Raw genomic sequence first — 23,172 nt, 5'->3', positions numbered from 1 at the left:
TTTTGTGTTTTTTTTAATGCTTTATTTTTTCAGCTTGTCCATAACTATGTTCATCCCATTTTCATTATCACAATATCTTAGAAACAACTTTATTTCAAATGTGGCAAAAACTTCCTCTTGGACTCAAGTAATAAAAGTGGTTCAAATGTGGGAGTCAAAGGTCAACCTCAGAAAACTAGTTCTGGGACATATTTTAAGAATTTTACGGGGATTATGACAGTTTCAAAGTCAACACATTTTCGACAGACATGGACGTAAACTGCATCATGACTGGTTGGCTGTGCATACAACCAGGAGGTGGTCATTTCAGTTTATATCTATTTGGTAATTTACTGTTTTGGGTTCCTTGTAGCTTTAGGCTTTGTTTAGTTTGACATATAAGGGTTTTAGCGTGGGTTAGGGACAGATGTAAATGTGCTAAACAAACACAAAGGAATATCAAATAGAAAGTCTGCGAGAATTGTGATTTATTAGAGGATTATTACATTAACTTTTACTTTATTTTTTTACGCTATTCAGAACATAATATGAAAAGATGGCATTTTATTGCACCATTCACTAAGAGCTTTGTTGGGGCAGGGGGTAAATTGTAGGTATAATCTCAGTATTTTTACAACTCTGGCTACAGTGTTGTTCTCTATGATCTTGTACGATTTTTTGACTTGATATATATTTGGTCAGGGGTTTATGTGTTGTGTATGAGGCAGCAGCTGAGCAGTCGGAAGAGACAGAAGGCACTAAAGTCAGCACACTGTAAATGGAGTCAGCATCTCCGAAAGAGGAAGAAAGCAGAGAGAGAAAGAGAGCGTGACAGAGACTCAGTGGAGAGTGAGCAGTTTAACTGAATTATACTTTAGGGCGTAATGGAAGACATGAGGGCCGGACGGTCTGCTGACAGCAGTCTTGTGATGGAGTGAGTCGAGCAGGCTCAGACTGAATAAGCTGTTTACCAGTCGATTAGTGACACAGCACAGACTCCTGCTAGTTGCAGAAAAAAGTATTTACAAAGCATTTTCCTTCATTTCTCTTGTAAATCAGGGTTTTTTTTTTTCAGTCCGAAGGTTTTATATATGGAAATTATAAGCTGGATATAAATCATGAAAGTCTTTAAGGATTTATGACTTGTGATTTCGTACCTGTGTTTGTTGATAAAGAAATACATTTTTGAATAGAGTTCGGGTTGTCTCTTTAGCCTGTGTCGTTGACTTTGGATGCACTTTATCAAGGGGTCCTGCAAATGGAAATCTTAAATATGATCACTTCTGTTAGATAAAAGAGATTTTATTTATTTAGAGCTCAGATATATATGATAATACGAGTTGGAAAATAATTTAAGGAGGAAATGTGGTTCTCAGTTACTTTAGCACATCACTACCATTTGTTTTGGGTTTGCCCTTTAATAGTAACTTTTTGGCAAAAGATCCATTTAGAAATAGAAATGGTACTACAGGAAAAAAATCACATTAAACTGGGACGAATCTCTGTTTGGGCTCGTACATTCAATCCCCACAAACCTCAAAACAAAACAATTATTTGGAATTCTTACTGTTGCAGCAAACAAAGTAATAACTAGAAAATGGCTCAAAGCGGACATCCATTCCCTTGACAACTGGTACGACAAAATCCATGAAATTTATGTTATGGAAAGAATCACCTTCTCAATGAGGCTTCAGGAAAACACATTTGAGGAAATATGGAAAAAATTTAGAATTTACATATCCCAAAGACGACCATCAAACAGCAGTTTGACTGTGTTTCTATACACCGATTGAATGTATATGTATAGGTGTGTATGTATGGACACATGTATGTGTGTATGTGTATTGTATGTATATATGTAGGTTGATATGTACATATGTAGACATTTGCTATTTCAAACAACCCCTGTGTACTTTTTCGTTTTTATTTTATTTTGACAAATTTTGTTTGCTATTTCATTTGTCATTTTCGGGTCTCTAAAAATATATGATTTGAAAAACTGTACTTTTAATATGATGTGACCCCAAATAAATAAAGAAGAAAAAAAGAAAAATTGAAAAAAAATTTAAACTGTAGTTGCATTGTCCAAAACCTCAACACAATGTGGGAAAAAAATCCCAAAACATTGACTGACCATGAAATGAATTGAGTATTGAGGGGAAACAAATGCAAAAGGGGTCTCAACTGGGGTGTCAGTGTGAGTTCATATTATTAACTTCAGCAAAAACAACTGTTGGGTATTGCCTCTATGACCCAATCCTTAACAAATACAATGTATTTGTCTGCTGTGTTAGAGGAGATGGTTTTCTGAGGACGAGGTTTCATCAATATTTAACTGAATGGGTGTATTTCAGACTGTTTTTGCACACAGTGTAGCAAAACTCCTGGTGCTATTTTGACCTGGGATGTTTTGTGTGCTGGCTGAAGGATCTCAGTGGACAGATGGTGTTCTTTAATCCTGTCTGTGCCCTCTGCCTCCCATCCTCCATCCCCCATCCACTATTACATCAACCTCACATTTCCTGTCTCTTTCTCCTCCTCTGTGTACAGAAATACTCACGTATAATTTGTCCTTCTTTCGTCACGAGTTGCCTCTGTTTCTCCGACAGTCTTTCGAACAACCCTTGGCTGCAGTGACTCAATCTATTCAATAGAAGGGGATAGTGTGCAGCTCATTGAATCAAAAACATGTTTATGCATATTTACACTATTACTGCACTATTAAGAATCTAAATTCCAAAAGTTTGATTAAAAAAGACTACTGGAGTATAAATAATGCCGTCAAGATACAATACTTTTTCTTTAGTGTCTGACTTGTTTATCCAACGATGTCAACAGTTTCCAACACAATTTGACCCACATGGAAAAGCCAGATTATTTGGGCGACACACAGTCACAATGGCTAAGTAATACAGAATATAAGCATTTAATCTGTGATGACTTTGATCAGAAGGAGAATTGAAAGACAGCCTGGTGAAATAAATCAACTGTGAACCAGATTAGGTTAATGTCATTAATTTAAAGAAAATTGGGAGAGGTAAAAAATAATCATTTGATTTACAGCACACAGTCAATTTGCATTAAAAAATTCAGCATCAAATATAAAAGCAGTATCTGATGATACAGCATCCAACCTTACCCAAACAATTCTCCAGGATCAAGAGGATAATATTAAATATGGGTTCTTAATCCTAGAAAATCTCCTTGAACCGTTCCAATCTGTTCCAATTAATTCAGTGTCTAGATACAGGAAAGGGTGTCAGAGTAGGTTTATACTAAGGCTAGTCAAACTAGGGATTTCATCTGAGAGACACAAACTGTTAATGTATGAGCCAGCTAATGTGAAAATGTTAGAGGTGTTTAAATTACAAAACAAGACATTTAAATATATTACTTTTGACTTTGATTAATGTAAGAAATGTGCAGATTAGTGGATAGCCTACTGAATAATTGTTATTGGTGGTGATAGTTGAGTCCTAAACAATGCTAATGAGTTAGATTTCCATTAACCAAATTGTCCAGATAGTGCTAATTATATTAAGGGTATGTTTAATTGTCATGTAAACCAGCCATTTGTGACACCGTTTTGTTTTTACAGCAGAGCCAGATGTACTTTTGAAATTCTATTTATATAGATATATAAAATCCCATTTTAGTTGTATAAACCTTAGAATCAAAGTAATTAAATCCGAGAGAAGAGGTTAATGAACTTGGAGATAGCCTACGACAGAATAGGCCTATCTAAAAGAGTAATTATAAAGTTGACTAACAGGCGCTATGGATCTTTTGCTCACCGTTATCGATTACCTTAATGTGTAGCTACACTCAACAGTATTGACAGCCGATACAACAGCAGCTGTGGTGACTGAAATCAGCGCTGATTGAATCCGGACAGGACATGTGGGGGATGGGGGGTGCTGGATGAATGGGAGGTAGAGCTGCTGCATCAAGCGCAAATAAAATACGTGAAGAAGACCGGAAGTTAGGCGATGTTGCTTTGAAAAAATAATTGTTTAATTTTCCCTCAAAGAAAAAACGCATTTTAATGATTTAATTTAGGCTGGAACACCATTATTTTAAAGTTGTATTACGTTGGCTACTTAAAGTGAGATTTTTTGTTTCAATTGTATCAACCCTATGGAAAATGTGAGATTTTTGTTTCAATTGTATCAACCCTATGGAAAATTAGTTGAAATGTTGACACAACATAGTCATATCTCTCTTTTTCTCCTTAAAATAACACATTTATAGTATACAGTAACATAAAACATAAAAGCTATGATGTGATAGAAAGCCAAACCATAATTATTTTACAATCGTATCAAAACATGCAAACACAAGTTTAGAGATTCCTGTTCGTATATTTGTCTAATGAAGTAAAATAATTTTTGAATTGCAGTGCACATTTTAAATTATTCACAGCTAGTATTTTGTTCTGATAATAATGATAGAATTAACTAAAAGATCAATATAACAACCTTGTGTCCATCTTATTTTGAAAACGTAACCGGAACGGTGCGTGTTGACAGTCACCATCTTGACCTGACCTGTAGTTGGTCGGCAGAGAAAGACAAGGCAGAGTAACGGGAACTGGGTCGGTTTGGAAATTAAAACTAACAGAATAAAACACGGCCGAGCGTGGAAGCTGCGACACTCCTAACAGGTAAGATACAACAATATACATGTGTTTGTTATTTGTGCAACTTCTGGGAGCGTTGTGGATAGTTTGCCCTTTAAAAAGATGTGTAACATCATCAGAAGTATTTGAGAAGGAGCAGTGAACTGCTGGGCGGTGCAGTCCTGCAACACTCAAGATGTTTTCTTCTGGGCTGAGGAGGTCCATATTCATTTTGCAGCTGGATAACTCAGAACTGCGTAGTTAGAAACATTGGTTTTATTTAGTACCAAAACAGAAATGAGTGTAGTCTCCTAAATACGTCAAATCATATCAATAAAATACTGTTCCACAAGGTAGCCTAACACTAATCTCAATAGTAGGTAGACTAACACAGGTTTAACATATCCTTAGTTTAGGCCCTCTTGGGGATTGAATAGCCTAACATTGCCATTAAGTATTCATAATATACTCCATAAGCTGTTATTATTACAAAATAAGATGCATATCCAAGTCCAGCACTTGTTGCATAAGTTATGATGCAGATTTAGGAAGCATCCTGTGTGGGAGTCCCATGTGCAGCCTCTCAGTGGGCGCCTGCTGTGAGTTACAGGGAAGATGATGAAAGGGCAATTGTCCCAAATCCAACCCCCTGCCCAAACATGGAAAGGCTTAGCAGCATGTTGCAGGGGTACTACATAGAGTTTTGTTGTAATCTAACCTTGGACAATGCTCCTCCTGTCCATGTTCAGCTGTTGTATCTCTGTTTGTTATTTCAGCTGCCCTTGAATGTTTTACCAGTGATACTGAGTCCTCCTCTTACAGACTAAAAATCACACATTCTCATTATGAATTCTTTATTGCCACACTTCATTTGAATCATTGGATAGTGTTATAGATATTTACTTTTGCAGCCTTGAAATATTTCCCAAAGAAGGCCCTTGTTCCATTGCATTTGTTAATATTTCCATCTCTGTCTGTGTTAGGCTGGGATCCTCTGTTTCCACTTCCTGGCATCTACAGATGGAGAAGTAGCTGGTGGAGTACTTGTACAGAAGAAGGGGTGAAAAGTGTGACAACTTTGGCTTCTGGCAACAAACTTCCTGGAAATATTTAGAGTTCTAAGTTTATTTAAATCATGGCAAACATGTGCCCATATGGCCGCTTCACCCACGCCGTGGTGCGAGGCATCCCAGAGACCTTTGGGAAGGCAGGGGGAGACAGCCGTAAGAATGGAGAGACCTCGGTGGAGCTGGCCAAGGCTCAGCGTCAGTTCGGCTGCCTGACAGGAGCCCTGAGGCAGAAGGTGGGTCTGCAGCTGATCGAGATCCCCCCCGACCCCGAGCTGCCAGAGAGCTGGAGGATAGAGGATGTGGCCGTCATCCAGGGAGACACTGCGCTCATCACCAGGCCCTTCAAACAGCAGAGACGCAGCGAGGTAACACGTGGAGAAGAACAAGCCCTGTCTGCACCCTAATCCTCTCCGAATGCACTTAATCTTGCTTTGTGGGATAAACGGCAGTGGCCATTTGTACAGGTCATATCAGTGTGGGACTAGAGGGAGACTATAGAGACTTCACTTGTTCACCATGACATGTAGTTGTATTTAATGGTGCATTATTAAAATATGGTCAAATAACCATATACATTTGTTAATTCATTTTGGCAAACTAAACTATCTTATAACTTTGATGTCAGAGATTCCGTCAACACTTCATTAACGGGATCTGTCATTTCTAAAATGGCAATAAATATGAGAGAGAATGATGTCACTTTGTCACCGATTATAGTTCTGTAATATTTGAGCAAGTTCAGCTTAAAGACCTGAATTGCGTCCCAATAGTCGATTAAATAGAGATTTCCCATTAGCCACCTGCATTATAACCAAATGATATGAGGAAATGTTCCTGTGCATCTAACCCTCTATAGGCTATACCCCGACAAACCTCTGTTATTCTAACATTATGATAATACTGTAACAATTATAACACAATGTAGTGAATTGCATCGTTTTTTTCAAGGCAATATATTAAGAAATGGTTCCTTTAGTGTACTGTTCTTTGGAACTTGTTAGGCATTTAAGTATTTTTAGAGTGTATTAAATAGATGAATAGTACAAATGTTTTCAAGGAAACGTGGGAACTTATGTTGATCCAGAAAAACATAGTCAAATGTTGAGCCTGAACATTTCTCTTTCCTCTTCATCTCTCCAGGCGGAGGCGGTGAGGAAGGTGGTGTCAGAGCTGAACCTGACCGTGGTGGAGATGGGGGCCGAGGAGGGGGACTCTGGAGGGGCGACGCTGGAGGGCAGCGACGTCCTCTTCACAGGGAGGGAGTTCTTTGTCGGCATCTCCTCACACACCAACCACAGAGGGGCGGAGGTGCTGGCAGACACTTTCAGGGTAAGTGGAGCGTATGTAGTAAGGACTGCATCTCTACGTGAAGCAACAGAGGGTATGTTTTCATAGACTGTGGTAATAAAGGGTGTTTAGTAAAACAAACAAAAAACACTCCAAACACTGAATCCAGCTGCCAGAGTGAGCAGGTGGGCCGTTTGCTGCGTTGTGTTTGGGGATTAAAGGTCTATAAACTGTGATGAATGACGTTGTTCCATTGGCCAAATAATGACCACACAATCAAGCCCCTAATGCTTTACAGAACCCTCCCGTTAATATTGATCCTCCACTTCTCTTAAGTGCATTACTTCTGCTCCTCCTAAAAACACACACACACTTAGCATTCATGTTGAATGTGTGTGAGTGTCTTTTTTTAAATTAACATACGTTGTAAGACTCCTGGTCAGAATGGAGTATTTACCTTCAATGCTTTTTGATTTAACATTTCTACTCTAGCGTTTTCATGCGGTTCAATTTCCATAAAACAAACATTTAATACTTGAAAGTGCTTTTTAGATATGTATTGTTGCATATTTGTTATTGTGATATTAACACTAAGTGGTAGTGACAGTACAGCTTTATTCGATTATCTTTGGTCTGTTAGTCGTCCACTTCAGCTATTGACTGAATTACCATAAAGTTTGATTAAGACATTCATGACGCCCGGAGTGTTTGCGGTTTTTCAACTGAGGACTTCAACACCCTCTCCTGTCACTTCATATTCCAAAAAGCAGATGTTTACAGACATTTGATCAAAACACCTTGTAGCCTATGTTTCTCTTGAGTAAATGCAAGTGCATTAAGCCCTACTAAAGGACTATATAGACTAAGAGGTAGCAACTGCACGACTGCCTCTGATCCTGATCAGGAAGCTCCAGAATCACACAGCTGGCCGCTTTGTGTAAAGATGTATAAGTACTTTTCCTGCTAAGACAGAAGTGCCCCCACTAGATAAGAGAACATGTCTCTTTTGTTGTCTAACTGAGAGGGACATTATCTGAACTTAACCTTTCAACTTCCATCTGAGCAGGACTTTGCTGTGTCCACTGTCCCCGTGTGTGGTGGAGCCCGACTGAGAAACATCTGCTCTATGGGGGGGCCAAACACAATCATCATCAGCAACAGTGATGGGGCCAAGAAGACACTCCGGGTAAGTGTTTATGTGTGCATGTGTATTTGGCGTTGACGAGTAAATTCCCATACATTGTCTTATGAGGAATTGTTTGAGTGGTTTTATTTTCCGGTTGTATAAGGGAATTTTCCAAAAATATTACTTTTAACCTTAGTTATGTGGTCAGTTTCAATAACACTGCGGCTAATACATTAATTTAAGGTGTAACAAAACATAACTTAATATGAAAAAGGACAATTCCAAGCAAAATCCCAACATTAATTTTGTAACTATTTGCAGTTAAATAAGATCACAGAAAGTCCAAGCTTAAACATCTATTCAATATCATCCCTGTTTTCCTCTTCTGTCCCTATGTGAACTGCACACTCAATGTATAGCCTTACTGCTGAGGTCATATTAATAACATCACTGAAGCCTGTGTGTAATGCTGGGAGCAGTCAGGGTGGTGCACATAGTAATAATAAGTGTGTGTTTGTCTCCAGATGATGGAACAGCTGACTGATCACCATTATGAAGTGCTGACTGTTCCAGAGGACTCAGCAGCAAACTGCATCTACATCAAAGGGCCGTCTAAACATGACTTCCTGCTCCACCGGCCTGCAGAGGAATGTCCTGACAGCGCCTCTGTGAGTACAGCTGAGGAGCTTCTTTTTTTAATGCAGTTAAATTAAAGCTTGGGCAAAAGATAATCTCCAGCCTAAGCTGGTCCCTCTCGCTAGCCAGCAACTTCTTCCCCGAATCACTCGGTCCTATGAGTAAGTTGTGTCCTCCCTCCTCTCTGCAGGCCTTCCAGAAGCTCCAGGACTACACCCTCCTGCCTACTGCCTGCAGCGAGGCCTCCAAACTGGGAGCGTCTCTGTCCTCGCTCTGCCTCCTCGTCAACAGAAAGCACACTTATTTCTGAAAACACACTAACCATCAGTACATTAGCTTTACACGTGTTCATTGTGGAGCGAAGTCACAGAAACACTTTCCACAGACTAACATTCTTGTCTATTTATTTCTAGGGGAAAACACTGACTCACAGTATTTGTATGAGATCCAAATGTAACATCTGCTAACTGATTCACTGTCAGCTGATTTCCAGCACATCACCCTGGTTTAATCACTAAAACTTATTTAACTATTCAACGTGTGTCCACTGAGCCGTCAGATCATATTTAATGAAACTGGAACGAGTGTTTGACCTGTCAGCATGTATGAGGCCTAAAGTTCAGTTTTCCAACACCTTGTTTTGACAATTTAGAATTACCTGAACGAGCAGCATAAAATGTATAACCGACAAGTCTAACATGTTGACTTTTAGCAGTAAAGAGGTTGAATGCGGAACCTATATTCATTGTTTAAGACCTGCCAAGCCCCCCCCGTGGTACAAATACATTTAGCCAGGTTTGACTGTGCTGAATAATATGCATTTGTAGCGTGTGTAGAGATGCCAATAAAATTAAACTGACAAAACTGTCTATTTTTACTTCACTGTCCAATAAGTGAAACAAGTGTGGAAATGCATAAAAGAAAGGATTTGTGACATCAATGGAATTTCTTCAAATTTATTTGTTTTGGTAGAAAGAAAACATGTTAACGGTTGGACTTGGCAACTCTCTCCAACTCGTCCTTCTTCTTGATGGCGTAGGAGTTAGATGAACCCTGAAATCAGGAGAAGAGGGCTGGTTAGTTTACATCTATACAAACTGAAGACCAGATGTCAGGCAAAAATAAAAATACACTATTTCTTTAAATTCTGTAACTCCACCTTTAAACAGCCCATATGGGATACAAGAGAAACATTGTCTGACGAATTAAACACTGGTCGGTAGTGTAATGTATCTTTGTTGGTGATTGACTGGGTCACAACAGACTACAGCCAATGAATAAGCAAAGATATTTCTTCTACGAGCACTCTAGCACACCGGGACAACGGGTGTATCCAGGCGTGACTCTAGCCTCGCTTTTGCACAAAATACAAAAAATTACAGCAAATGCAGCATGAAGTAAAACATAATCTGAGGTTCCTCTACAGCAAACATTTATTTAAATCTGCCATGATGGGATGTTGGAGTTGGACAACCAATTCAATCTGTGGAGACTTTAAACTAGCATCACTGTTCACCAGTTGCTCTATTGCCGCCTCCCAAATATTAGTTTAAATCGGCCATAATTATGCTGCACACTACATGCATACCTCTCCTGTCAGCAGGTGGATGATCTCGAAGGCGTGCTTGACGATGCGACATGTCATCAGTTTCTTGCCGTTGTTGCGGCCATGCATCATCATGGAGTTGGTCAGACGCTCCACAATGGGGCACTGGGCCTTACGGAAACGTTTGGCCGCATAACGTCCTCCAGAGTGAGGCAGGTACTTGGCATACTTCTCTTTCACAGCAATGTAATCCTGTAGTAAAAAAGGAGGCGATTTAAACATGGTCTGTGCAGATCTTACCCAGGCTTTATTAAGGTACAGCATGTATGAAGACTTAGTGTGTCTGAGTTGGTGATTGACTGGGCCACAAGAGACTACAGCCAATGAATAAGCAAAGACAATTTCCTCTACGAGCACTCTAGCACACCAGGACAACGGGTTTATCCAGGCGTGACTCTAGCCTCGCTTTAACAATCATATAGCTTTCGATAAATTGCTAATATTGAAACAATTTTAGTTGCCTTATCATATGTTTTTATACAACGGCTACTTTCACTTCACTGTATACCTGCAGGGAGATGTCATTGATCTGGACATCGTCGGTGCTCCACTTGCCGAAGAGTTTGATCTCTGGGGACTCAGCCACAGCTGGGGCAGTTTCCCACTCAGTCACTAAAGGAAAAGGTAAAAAGAAACACGACGGTGGTCAATTCTTGCTGTAAAGTTAAACCAAAGCCCATTACTCTTCAGACAACTATTTGTGAACCTTAGTGTTCACCTATTAAATTTTAAACAGGACTGGGGAATTCTAATCGTTATAGGACATCCATCTTGGGAACATGGATATGCTCCCAATCACAAATGGTAACATGCAGGGTTGATATTGACCACATTATAAAGACAAATGTTATTGTTGCATTACATCCGTGTACATTAAATTGATCTAGCGCTAACGTTACGTTGCAAAGCTTTGTCCGTTTAAATGTTTACCTTCACGGAGTTACATACGTAGCGAAATAAACTACTACTATGTAGCTTTAACAATGATACGCGAATGTGAAGTTGTGATTGAGTGTAATGGAAGAAGCTTGTTAAAAAGGACAGCCACATTTTCACATCAGGGCCCGAGATGAAGCCTGGTTCTCCTTAATTAACGTAACGTTGCTTGCCGTCAGCTAACAAGCTAGCGGACATTTGACAAATTGCGTCATTTTACAAGGATATACAGGGGTGCTATTTTCTACTGAAGAATAATGTGTAACGTTTTTAAATTAATATAAATAGAGTACTGAATGTGAGATCTATCGATGTGGCTGATCAACATGCCGCATCCACATGTGCTAAGAAGCTAGCCACATGCTAACGCTCACCGTTGTGTGCTCGTAGCAAAACTCTTAGTGCAAATAAAACATCAGAATGGCAAAACTTTGACGTGTATTTCTTATTTTTTGGACAACAGGAGTAAGCATCTTGTCTATTTAACAGAGAAAACTATTTTTAAAGATTTATGGAAGGAGAGAAATATGAATTCTTTACTCACTTGTGTCTGCCGTTCTGTACCACACTTCTCAGAGACGGAAAAGGGCCTTTTCCAGGCGGCGCTTGCAGATATCCGGTGAAATTGCGGGTTACTTCCGGTGCGCAGAGCATGCAGGGAATTGTATTTTTTTGTTTCTAAGAAAGTAACTAACAACAGGGCTACAAGCCTACTTGTTAAGAATAAAAATAAGTTGATAACATGTTTAAGCTGACATTGCACAGGTCGATAGTCCATTTGACTCATAACACGTGAAAACAATGTCATGCAAATGAGGATGGAAAGAAAAAAAAGTTTTGGTTTGTTTCATGTTCTCAAATGTATGTTGTCCTTTTTTGTGTTTTGCATATATTGAAAATATAAAGTGATTTTTTTTCAAGAAAATTAGTGATGTATTTATTTGCTTTAATCTGTTCACTCTTCCATTCATCCAAATAAATATATTCTACAAAGTAGGTTGATACTTTGTCACACCTAAAAAGTACATAAGCAGATATACATAGTTTGGCTTTAAAAATCAAATAAATATATTGATATTTGATTTAATAATTAAATTAAGAATATAGATAGAATTGGAGGATGACCCCTCTTTAATGGTCACACATACATGCACACAGCACACACAGTGACATTTGACCTCTGCATTTAACCCATCCTAGTACTAGGAGCAGTTTTGTGCTGGTTTAAATATTTTAGGGTTTCCTGAACTTACTAGACAAATACTTCTTGTTGTAAAAAATAAAACAAAAAGAGACATTACAAATTGCCTTTTATTGAGGAATTGACATTGGACACATTTTCCAAATACTGTAGAAATTGTAGGACAGAGTCAAAATAGTAGTTTCTGTTTAAATGTTAAAAAAACTGTCCACAACCACATTTACATTTTTAAAGCAATAAAACTTGACCAGAGAAAGGACATCCCTTAAATACTTAATTTATGCAGCTAGGTTAACTAACTTGTACAAGCAGGGATGACACAAAGGATGCAGCCATCAAAATAATACTGCAAAGCTAACAACCTTAAAAACAGTTAATCAATTCCCTTCTTTTTATCTGGTTAAACCTTGTGCAATGAATACTTTACTCAATAAAATCCACTTTTTGTTCTATTACACAATCGATTTTTGCATTGATATTTTCCTTTTGAGCAACACCTATTTTATACATAACATCCAATAAAATGCAAACGGTTAATAGAAATCCCTTCTCCAACAAACAGACAAACATGTAGGTAAAATGCCTGAGATATCTAAATGGGATGATAGGTAAAGAGCGCCATGGACAATAGTCTGGTGGACAAGTAAACACTAATATAGCACTGCCCCTCTCCGGCCACTCTTCATCCACCCCTCTTCATCCTAAGCACCATCATTAAAGGCAGTGTGTTTTAGCACTTCGGTATGGGACACAAAACACAGAGGCATGAGGGGAAAAGGTAAGGCTTAATCTATGAAATCTCTAAAGCACTGCATGATAACGATAGCATGATATTTACAGTCAGATTTACACATAAATAAAATGGAGGAATACAAATATATAAATTACTGCATCACAAGATGAGCAGGGCAGTGAGTCTGTACATGTAGACACAATGACAGAACGTCGATCAGGCACTGTTGAGTTGTGGGTTGTTTTGAGGTATGTGTGATCAAACACACAAATGGATATATTCTGTGTATTTATTTATTCTAAATAAAGGGGCACTCCACCGTTTTTTTACAGTCATGAGGGACTACTGAGCCTGTAAAAACTGTACAAATGTCTCATCTGCGGCATTGATACATGACCCTTCTGAAAGTCCCCTTCTGAAATGCAAATCAAAACTGCTGCAGTCCTCTTTTATGTTGATTTGCTTTACTGTTGCAGGGTGTAATAACATAATGGCTAGTTTAACCTCTACCAAGTTTATAGGAGCCTTCCTATTGGTTGCTTCTTAAAGTTTGGGCCTTTTTATTTTCTGAGAAAATACCTTTAGCATACATGGAAATGCTGGATTTGTTTGACAGCAGAACGGTTAATAAGAAATAATTAAAATATGTAGTTTTACATGTTGATGAAAACCAAGCAGCTGGCTGAAGTTTCATATACTGTACCAGTAATCCCACACGTTCTTAAACATCAAGGTTAAATAATGGTGTACTTCCTCAACGTCGTTTACATGAGAAACAATAAGCATGTGCAGGGTGCAGATGGAAGATTTACTACTGTTAAAATAATAATTTAATTTCTAAACTTACAAGGCCCCTATTTACCTCCTCAAATTCACAAACATTAAATGATTTCGAGGACTTATGGTCATGAGAGCGGTATAAATCTTCTTATCTGATACGCTGCAAGAAAGCAAAGTAATGGAGATTCCCTTTTATGTAACTTAAATAGTTCAGAACCTATAGTCCAAACTTTGCCAGCAAACACTACAATTACGAAGTAATTTCTTGAATCTGTAATCCAAAAATTGAGATGACATGCTTCATAGTTTATAGTAGAGGCAGAGTTTCACACATGGTGGAAATGCACAACCATGTGTGAACCTGCAGGGTGTGTATCTCTGTTTGTGTGTATCTGTGTGTGAGTGTTTTGTTTTACACCAGCCACTTCTCCATGCACAGGTGGAACACAGTCTCATTTGAATGCCAATACACGTGTTCCACGCCGGGAACAGAACAGATGATCAGATCTCCACGAGCCCCAAGCGTCTTCAGACCAAAAACATCCCTTAAATACATCTGAAACAGGGAAAAAACAAGCAATATGATTTATGGCAAATTTCAGGCATTTATTTTGTAAAATGTCTGTTATTTCTAACAGCTTATTTAGGTTGGAGAACAATTTAAAATCTTTGAAACTTTCTATAAAAGAAGTTATTTAGTTGGAAATGTATATATGGTGTCTGCTTGTCAGGTCAATATTTGTTTTTTAGATATCTTTGACCTATATGTTTGCTTGTGCATGACACAATAAATAAATATGGATAGAAACAATATAAAATAATGTTAGGGTATTAGTAATGTTCACAAGGGGCAATCATACTTGCCAACCTTGAGACCTCAGAAATCGGGAGCATTTCAAAATGCAAAATGGATTGCCGGAGCTGTTAGATTAACATTAAGTTAACATGCTTATTGTAGTTGTAAGTGCACTGCCTTGCGGCCTGTAGCACCATCCTTGATGGAGCATAGGCTATGTGTGGGCTGGACCTGTATTTTACAGGAAAGGAGTGAGCAGAGGGTAGAGTTGTCGATTCTTGTTCTGTTTTCTGTGACTATCTTCCTCACCCTCTCAGACTTTCAGTTGCACGCTAAAGAGATGCGTTACCATGGAAACCAAACAATGGTGTAACTGTAAAGTTCGAGTGGAAACAGCAGAGTAAATCTGATTTTGTCAGAAATCGGGAGAAATGCGGGATAAATATGACCCCGGGAGGAAACCGGGAGAGGGCAATGAAATCGGGAGTCTCCCGCGAAAATCGGGAGGGTTGGCAAGTATGGGGGCAATACAATCAAATAAAGTTTGTTGTTAATGTGTTTCTGTGGAATGATTCTTTCACTCACATCCTGGTGCTGCATCTCAATGACCGTGTCGTTGTCGTCAAAAAATCCAAACTGACTAAAGTCCATGAGGGACAGAGAGAGAGAAAAGATAAAGTGTGAGCATCACATGAGAGTCATCTGATCAGCCACAGTCAAGAAAAAGCAACATTTTCAAAGCAGAGACGTGTGAAGTGAGCGTGAAACATGTCATAGGACAACGGGAAAAAAGGATTTGGTGAAGCAACAACAAGGCTTTCATAAAGGGTATCAATGATACTCTGCACTGGGGTGAAGTTACTGTTACTGGGCGCCTTAAGTGTATGTGCTAAGTAATGTTAAAGCATTTTAATGCAAAAAATGACACCCAAACTTTCAATATAAAACTTTGAAATGGCTAAGAATGACTCCTTGACTATGTGTACTTTGCCACCAATAACTGGAGAATACTGTAAAACATTTTTGTCTGCAAGAAAGAGCATTACATGAAATCATAAAGCAGATGAAAAGCGTCAAAGTATTTGTTATAAAATGTTAGCGACAGAGGACGAACTCACCTCGACTGCCAGGGAGTGATGACTCCATCGTCCGGTCCTCCAACCAGCACCAGCTTTTTTATTTTCAGGAAGTTCTTCTTCCACTCTGAGATAGAGAGGTACACTTTAGTACACTTAGTTATGTATGGCTGCACAACATATAGCAATCCAGTATATACTGTAAGCTCTGCCATTAACTCTACTACGTACTGTGTATGATATCTTATAAATATATAAATGATTTTTTTATTATAAATAAATGTAATAAAAAGGGATTACAATTCGAAGACCTGGATAGTCAAAGTTTTTACTGTCAAATGATAGACTAACTGAAACAAAATGCAAGTTTAAAAAACATTTACCGACAAGCAACAACATCAGTCTACTTTTTTGTAGCTATGAGCTCAAACCTACTGTTGCATCATAACAATAAAGCAACATCCCCTGATGGTTACATTCATTCAACTTTTGGATGAGTTTTACCCTCAAAGAATTTGCTGACCTGTTGAATTTGGATTTGATCGCTCGCTGTTGAGCAGAGCCAAATAATCACTGCTGTTCACATACATGTCTCTGTGGTGGGGGTCTGGAGGAAGAGGACAAACAACCAGGATGTCAAAACACTTATTTAGGAAGCTTTCTTACACTTAATCTCATATCCTTTTCTGAGCTTGACAAGATCCAGAATATAAATAATTATCACCGTTCCAGTAGTTGCAGATGGAGATCCTCTGACCTACCGATGTGTAGCAGAGGTGAAAGAGGTTGGACTTCACAAACTGTGGGAAGAGGTACCTCAAGTAGTCGGTGTCTGATGAGACAAAGAGCGTGATGAGACACAAGCTTAACGAGTTATGGAACAAACAGTCCTTAACATGTTAAATCTGGAATAACTGATTTTTTGCCAATTTGGGGCGGTAACAGGTTAACAACATAACATTGAAACATAGTCTCTTCTGAGTAGGTACAACGACGTGCTGATTTTCTAATCTTCTCTCTCTTTTAGCTGTGTTTTTTTGTTTGACTCTACCAACTTTTGAGTGAAATATTTGTCTCTTTAACTGCTAAATGCTCCACTATTTACACCAGCTAACCAACATGGGTTGTTAAAGATGTCTTTGCTGGCTGCTGCAGTCATAAACAACACAATGAGCATTCAGAGTGAACAGAAATGGTGAAACTCAAACAAGAGCTGAAATCCCCTCTAATGGGTTTATAACAGAGAGAGAAGCTAACATCAGGGGATATTTATTAGGAGTGTTGCCCCTCTAAAAATCACAGATTCACTGTGATTACACATTGTCATTTGATGAATTGTTGTAACAACTATTGATTATAGTTGCTTTAAACATAATCATGTGTTCAGCCTTTAAAAGTAGAACTCACCTCCATACTGCCCGGCCTGCGGCGAGGACAGAGAGATGAAAGACTGGACGTTGTGGTCGTTGAGAGTCGAGAGGATCCCTCTGCAAATAAGCCCACCTGTGAAAATGACACAAGTCTGTACATGAACATTTGTTTACACATTTTGGATATTTAATGTACACAAATCATGTTTTTGATTATATATTTTCTTTTCCAGTATATATTTTTTAGGAGAATTGTACATACAAATGAATTATACATAATGATATGCTACGACTTCAGTCTACACTTTTATTCATTATAAGTTTCCTTTGGGCTTACTATTTCAAAATTAATGACTTTTTTATATATATTATTCTTAATATGTGTATTTAAGTTGTACTTGAATAAACAAAACGGAGTGCCTTGTTTTGACCAACAAACAGACAAAAAGGTGCTACATTTACTATCAGATAAGACAAAGTAAAACATTATGTATTCATTAACTAGTTGTTTTATTTTTAATCTAATCAAGATTGCACACTACTCTTTTTAATATTCATGTTTCAGTTTCAAAAATCGAAACGTCTTCACATAAATATTTGTGGTAACAGGTTGTATAATTTCCACGTGAGTAATTCACTGTTGGGCAAAGGAAATGTCATGGGCATTCACATATATTCCCCTGGTTTTTAAAATAGACTGTATATATAGGTTTTTACCAACAGGAACATTCGGCAGTTTGAATAACACACTGCAGGTTGGGAATTTCCAACTCCAGACTGAAAGTGAAATCTCAGGAGTTGAGAAAAAATCCCTTGTAAAGCCCCGTCTTTTAAATAAAAGAGTGAAATACACTGAGGAAACTTATAGCAAGATTGGCAAAAAGACTGTTTTATCATTTTAAGAGAATACCACATTGAAGTTCTTGTATTTCATTTGCAGACATGCACTCACAGACCTTGAGAGTAGCAGATAAAATGGACCCCGTCTTCTGCATTTTGCATTATTGGGTGAATAGCTTCCTTGAATCCCTCCACCTGTTTCCACATGGGCTGCAGGCTGGCACTTCTGTCAAACAAGTCGATGACGGAAACATTTGTGCCAGGATGAGACTGCAGGAGAAAGAAGAGGAACATTTCACAACTACAACTGCACTTATAGACGTATTAATGGATCACTAGTTAATAAGGCCAAAAGCAACATAAGGTACATTTGTGTAAACTTCAGTTTGATATCAATTAATATAAGCAATATAGCCATTCTCACATAATCTGATTGTATCTAATGGGGCAATCACATGACTCAACTCCATTTGTTATAAAAGGTCCACAGGGATGCTGAGGTAGGCCTATACCAAATGGGAAGGATGTGCTTTAAATATTCATTGGGCAGTACAGGCTTTCTGAAGCAGACAAACTAGGGTCTTGATTTCCGTTTTCTTTGCCTTCAGAAATATGTTTAGTCTGGTTCCAGTCTAACAGCAGATGTGAAAAAGAGGAAGTTAATCTTGGTTTAACCTAATCAACCTTCATAATTAAAATGGCACCACATCCACCGCTATCTTAAAATGTGCGTTTGTTTCAGAAGTGGGTGTGTAAATAATAAAATAATTATTTTCAAGAACAGCTGGACAGGTCACATTATATCAATGTCCATTCATTACCGCGGACTTTACTGAATATAAACCTCCTCAACATAGACTACTAGCCTAATCATCATATTTTATAATCCAAACAGCGCACATTAGCTCAAGAAAGTTATTTATTTTTTCACATTAACATGCAGTGTGTACAAATTAGTACAGTGCAAACTACAGGTAATATCGTCATATTAAACAGAAATAGCAAATGTACCTCTATAATAATACATTTCAGTGCATCAAACCTTTATTACAGTAGCCTACTGATCACTCAATTTCCCGTGTTATTGCAATTAGAATATTGCAATATATTATATTCTACTCTTATTATAAAAACTGATCAATGTTACATAAGATTTCATGTTTTAGGTAGGCCTACACGTTGTACTGATAAGGCAGTGATATAACAAGGCCTGGAGTATATAAAGTATAAGGTCAACCCCTGAAAAAACAAAATGTACCATTCATGTTATAAAGTATAAATATACTAAAAATAGCTAAATAGGAGGCAAATGTAGCGCCTCACTGTTCATTGGGACCACTTACCTCGTTTATGAACCGCTGTAAGTCTTTAAAATCCCCTGAGCTGTCGAATAAACCGTGCACGATGATCACCGGCTTGTACCCGACCGCTGCAGCCCAGAGATAGGCACCGAGCAGCGGGTAGAGCAGCCCGGCCGCCCCGCTGATCCTCCTCACACTTCGGCTTGACAAAGCGAGAAGGGAGTCCTTCATTTTATCCCAGAACTATTTTTAAAAAACCCGCTTAAATCGTGTTAAAAATAAAAGAGATTACTTTCAAATGTAAATAAAAACATAAAATCTTGATGTTTTTGCTAGTGTTTTGCTATCATCTTCATTTCCATTTTTTGCCCAAGCTGCGGTAAAAAAAAGAGCTAAAATGTCGCTCATCAATCCCTTGAATACTCTGTTTTACACTAGTTGTATATTGCTTACTTAATAAAAGAAAAACAGCTGCAGCGCTTTGCTTTGGTTCCTTTTGTTTGTTCCGGTTTAAATTAAACGTGATGCAGCGGCTGTAACGTCATTTCCGGTTTCGGCTCGTCCAATCAGCAGCGTGGGCACATAACACTCCCCTACAGTATGTTACTAAAAAGGTAAACAATTTGTTTTAAATGAAAAATGATAAATGTCGTTGTTCAGATATTCATTTTACATCACAAATATGTATCTTTCTTTAATAATGTTGTAATAATACTGTTCACTTGCATAGCAGAACAAGAAACGGATGAGTGTTGGTTCTCACATTTCTGTTTACTGCAAATCCCACATCATTGTTGTCTCCTTTGCACATGTACAATTCATGTAGGCCTACTGGATTTCCCTAATATTTTCTTAATTTGAAATGAACTTTAATGTCCAAAGTAGAACAGGATTATTGAAACAGCACATCAAATCGGTGTTGCTTGTTCCCTATCTCAGCGGGTCAGCGGCCTGAGAAGTCGCACCAGTACGACAAGCAGACTTTTGAAACAAACACAGCTGCACCTTTGCCAATCACTGTACTCTCACTCTCTCACACACATTCACACAAATCATTAAAAATGCAAAACCATGTGATCACAGGCTTTATTAACCAGTCCTGCAGGTTGAGAGTAGAACAATAGGTCGTAGCGAGGAGGAGTGCCAAAGCCTCTTTACATTCATTTCAGCATAAAGTAATTTCTGGCTTTTGGTCCATTTCAAACAGAAAGGTTAACAAGACAATAAAGGGTTTCCAAAAACATGTATATATTAAAGCTGATGTGCAACAGCTGGAACATATTTATTCACAATAGAGGGTACTAGAAAGCCTACAGGTCATCCCATGACTTGGGAGTGCAGTCAGTTTCTACAGACACGTTTTGGCTTGTTCTGATCAATGACTGAGTGTCAGGTTGACTTTGTTTTGGTTTCACATAATGGAGCATTAGATGCCCTTTAAGTGCTTTTGCTGGAGAGCATAATGTAGGCTGCTTGGTCAGCTCTTGCAAGAAAAGAAAAGATAAGTGATTTATTGCTTCATGAAAAAAGCATTAAAAAAGCATCAAAAGCACCTCAGAGACAGTTTTCTGCCTTCAAAATTAGCTCAGATTTAACCGATCTAGTGAAGCATTACATGTACAAGATAACATTCAAAACAAGCCGTATGAAGACAAAACCATTGATAATAACATTTTCTTTATTTTCCCAGGTTAGAGAGGTTGGGGAACAGGAGCAGCTCTACACGGTAGGCTGCAGTAGCTCCTGTAGCTGACACAGAGTGTCCTTCAGGGTGAGAGCCAATGTTTCCGCATGTGTTTCCTCACAGCAGTTGAAGGCGGTGATGGAGAAGTGTACGTGGTCTGCTTGAGGGTTGTAGCAAATGGCATAACCGTCAGGAACGAGGGGCCCGAAACACATCACGCTGTCTGTGTTCGCAGGCACCTGAAGGAGCAAGAGGGAGGATGAACGTGAGCTCATGTACCAAAAGAAAGAGAGTTAGACATGAACAAATATCTCACAGCATTGTCTTCTGGATTTCAAATACTTAATTAATTTTAGTATTGAGCAAATTAATCATGAAAGTAGTTGTTCCTTTCCTTTCTTTTCTTGATAACCTCATTATCCAGCCCTTGTTTTTTTATTTACATTAAATTACATGTTACTTGTTAGACGCTTTTATCCAAAGCGACTTACATACTCAATACTGTGGGCAATCCCCACAGGAGCAATTTGGGGTGAAGTATCTTGCCCAGGGACACAACGACATGCGGACTGCAGTGGGGTTTGAACCTGTGCCCCCCCTGATCCGAACACCAACGCACTAGACCACTACGCCACCCGTTTATTTAACCTTTATTTAACCAGATAAAAAGCATGGAGATAAAATCTCATTTGCAATGCTGACCTGGCCAAGAAGGCAGCAACGTTACACATAATACATTTACACAAACATATAAAATACAGAGAACGTAACTACGAAAAAAAAGACGAAAAGCAGTCACTACATTGTGCACATTAGGACAGTAAGAAAGGTACACCAGTGCATGACATTAAGGATTTGGGGAGATGGCCCTGTGGGCCATCTAAGCTAATTTACAGATGGCCCTGAGCCCAATAGAGATTGCCTTGAAAAATACGCGCAGACGAAATGCACGAAGGGTTTGAGGGGCCTCCCCCTAGAAAATTTAGATTTTTGCAGGTTCTAGATGCTGTCTGGTGAATTCTCTAGACTGAATTATAAGATGAACCACCACAATATTATATTGTACAATTTCAATTTTATTCTTAATTTCACTTGTTTGTTTGTTCTTGTTTGTGTTTGCTCGCTTGCATGCCCGGCTGCAAAGCTATAAGAAATACTTATAGCTACTTAAATCTGATGAAGGCAAATGCCTTCCCTAATGTAAAAAAGTAGAAAACATTACATTCAGTTAAAACAGCCAAAACAAACATTATTTACACTATTATGGCCCCTGTTAAAAATGTTTGTAATGTTATCTACTGTAAGTTGGTCGAACGAATGCCTCCTCATCCGGAAGCTGACCGAGCAGCAGTCGAGAGGAGCCGAGCGCATCCGCGAAGCACACAAAATGGTGACGTCAGAGTTCCCGTTAGCCGGCAAATCTAAATCTCTTCGGTCAAAATAATAATAATAATTTCCCTTTAGCGCAATACCGCTTCAGTTGCGCCACTTATGTGACAGACAAGAATAGTCAATTCTAATGTCTAACAGTTAATGTGGAGAAAGAGATGTCCTGTATGGGTTGATTGTGCGTTGATCTGTTGGTAATGCCTCGGGGTTCCGGTGGGCATGTAAACAAATGCATAATGCTGCGCTATACTTTGTGGCCTCACCCAGTTGCATAGCGACACTTATTGTTTCGGTGTCTTTTAATAAGCAGGTAGTCATATCATTAGCTAGAACTAGCTGGATCTGATCGATATGGACATAAACGCGAGTGAAGTCTAATCTGACGGGAGAGAGAGATCAGCTGCTGCTGACGAGTCCACATGCAGCGGTGAGCGGACAAAACACACTTCAGGTTAGAATATCACACGTAGCTATTTTAATTACCTCTCAAACTACCTAAACTAGTTATAGATATGTTTAGTTTTACTGTCGGGTCACTCATTACTGGATCCGCGAGCTGCATGATACTGGCATAATAGATTGCCCGATCGGGCAACCAGCAGGTGAGGCTTCATTGCCCGAGCTAAATACTAGATGGCCCCGGGCAGTCGGGCAGTCGTTAATGTCGAGCCCTGTACACTACTTATTACTGCAAGAGCAGCTGGTGGTAAGGACTTCAGACAACTTACAATTTAAACATGCTAT

The 23,172-nt window shown here is 38.7% G+C and overlaps 4 protein-coding genes across 4 annotated transcripts in view; 1 reads left to right on the top strand and 3 right to left on the bottom strand.

The window, feature by feature from the left end:
* The first annotated feature begins 4,514 nt into the window (after window positions 1–4,514).
* Window positions 4,515–9,580, top strand: ddah2 (DDAH family member 2, ADMA-independent). Its single transcript, XM_010780777.1, has 6 exons — window positions 4,515–4,642; window positions 5,581–6,032; window positions 6,808–6,996; window positions 8,021–8,140; window positions 8,605–8,748; window positions 8,907–9,580. The coding sequence occupies exons 2-6, from the start codon at window positions 5,733–5,735 to the stop codon at window positions 9,024–9,026; spliced, it is 873 nt and encodes a 290-aa protein (XP_010779079.1). The 5' UTR covers window positions 4,515–4,642; window positions 5,581–5,732; the 3' UTR covers window positions 9,027–9,580.
* Window positions 9,581–9,656: 76 nt separating this feature from the next.
* Window positions 9,657–11,902, bottom strand: rps5 (ribosomal protein S5). Its single transcript, XM_010780793.1, has 5 exons — window positions 11,803–11,902; window positions 10,831–10,934; window positions 10,297–10,514; window positions 10,017–10,023; window positions 9,657–9,769 (listed from the first exon to the last, which is right to left on the bottom strand). Coding segments are annotated over exons 1-5 (399 nt in total). The 5' UTR covers window positions 11,804–11,902; the 3' UTR covers window positions 9,657–9,700.
* A 1,760-nt stretch (window positions 11,903–13,662) lies between these two features.
* On the bottom strand, window positions 13,663–19,850 carry ppt2b (palmitoyl-protein thioesterase 2b). The gene is made up of 8 exons (XM_010780776.1): window positions 19,398–19,850; window positions 18,171–18,324; window positions 17,252–17,347; window positions 16,569–16,676; window positions 16,368–16,451; window positions 15,887–15,971; window positions 15,354–15,408; window positions 13,663–14,528 (listed from the first exon to the last, which is right to left on the bottom strand). Exons 1-8 carry the CDS (start codon window positions 19,584–19,586, stop codon window positions 14,385–14,387), a joined length of 915 nt encoding a protein of 304 aa, XP_010779078.1. The 5' UTR covers window positions 19,587–19,850; the 3' UTR covers window positions 13,663–14,384.
* A 577-nt stretch (window positions 19,851–20,427) lies between these two features.
* cratb (carnitine O-acetyltransferase b) overlaps window positions 20,428–23,172 on the bottom strand; it is a 16,143-nt gene continuing 13,398 nt past the window's right edge. The window contains exon 15 of the mRNA XM_010780775.1: window positions 20,428–21,278. Within this exon, the coding sequence (XP_010779077.1) occupies window positions 21,075–21,278 (204 nt within the window). The 3' untranslated portion in view covers window positions 20,428–21,074. The remainder of the gene's footprint in view (window positions 21,279–23,172) is intronic.

Source organism: Notothenia coriiceps, unplaced genomic scaffold (assembly GCF_000735185.1).
Source record: "Notothenia coriiceps isolate Sejong01 unplaced genomic scaffold, NC01 NC01_scaffold00022154, whole genome shotgun sequence".
NCBI lineage: Eukaryota > Metazoa > Chordata > Actinopteri > Perciformes > Nototheniidae > Notothenia > Notothenia coriiceps.
This window is presented reverse-complemented; position numbering and strand designations above follow the sequence as displayed.

Excerpts from the sequence above, each read along its gene's own strand:
- ddah2 (XM_010780777.1), top strand. The coding sequence starts at position 5,733 with ATGGCAAACATGTGCCCATATGGCCGCTTCACCCACGCCGTGGTGCGA. Across the intron at positions 6,033-6,807 it reads AACAGCAGAGACGCAGCGAG|GCGGAGGCGGTGAGGAAGGT; the intron begins GTAACACGTGGA and ends TCATCTCTCCAG. Across the intron at positions 8,141-8,604 it reads GGGCCAAGAAGACACTCCGG|ATGATGGAACAGCTGACTGA; the intron begins GTAAGTGTTTAT and ends GTTTGTCTCCAG.
- rps5 (XM_010780793.1), bottom strand. Across the intron at positions 10,515-10,830 it reads TCAATGACATCTCCCTGCAG|GATTACATTGCTGTGAAAGA; the intron begins GTATACAGTGAA and ends TTTTTACTACAG.
- ppt2b (XM_010780776.1), bottom strand. The coding sequence starts at position 19,586 with ATGAAGGACTCCCTTCTCGCTTTGTCAAGCCGAAGTGTGAGGAGGATC. Across the intron at positions 17,348-18,170 it reads TTTTATCTGCTACTCTCAAG|GTGGGCTTATTTGCAGAGGG; the intron begins GTCTGTGAGTGC and ends TCATTTTCACAG. Across the intron at positions 16,452-16,568 it reads CATCTGCAACTACTGGAACG|ACCCCCACCACAGAGACATG; the intron begins GTGATAATTATT and ends CTCTTCCTCCAG.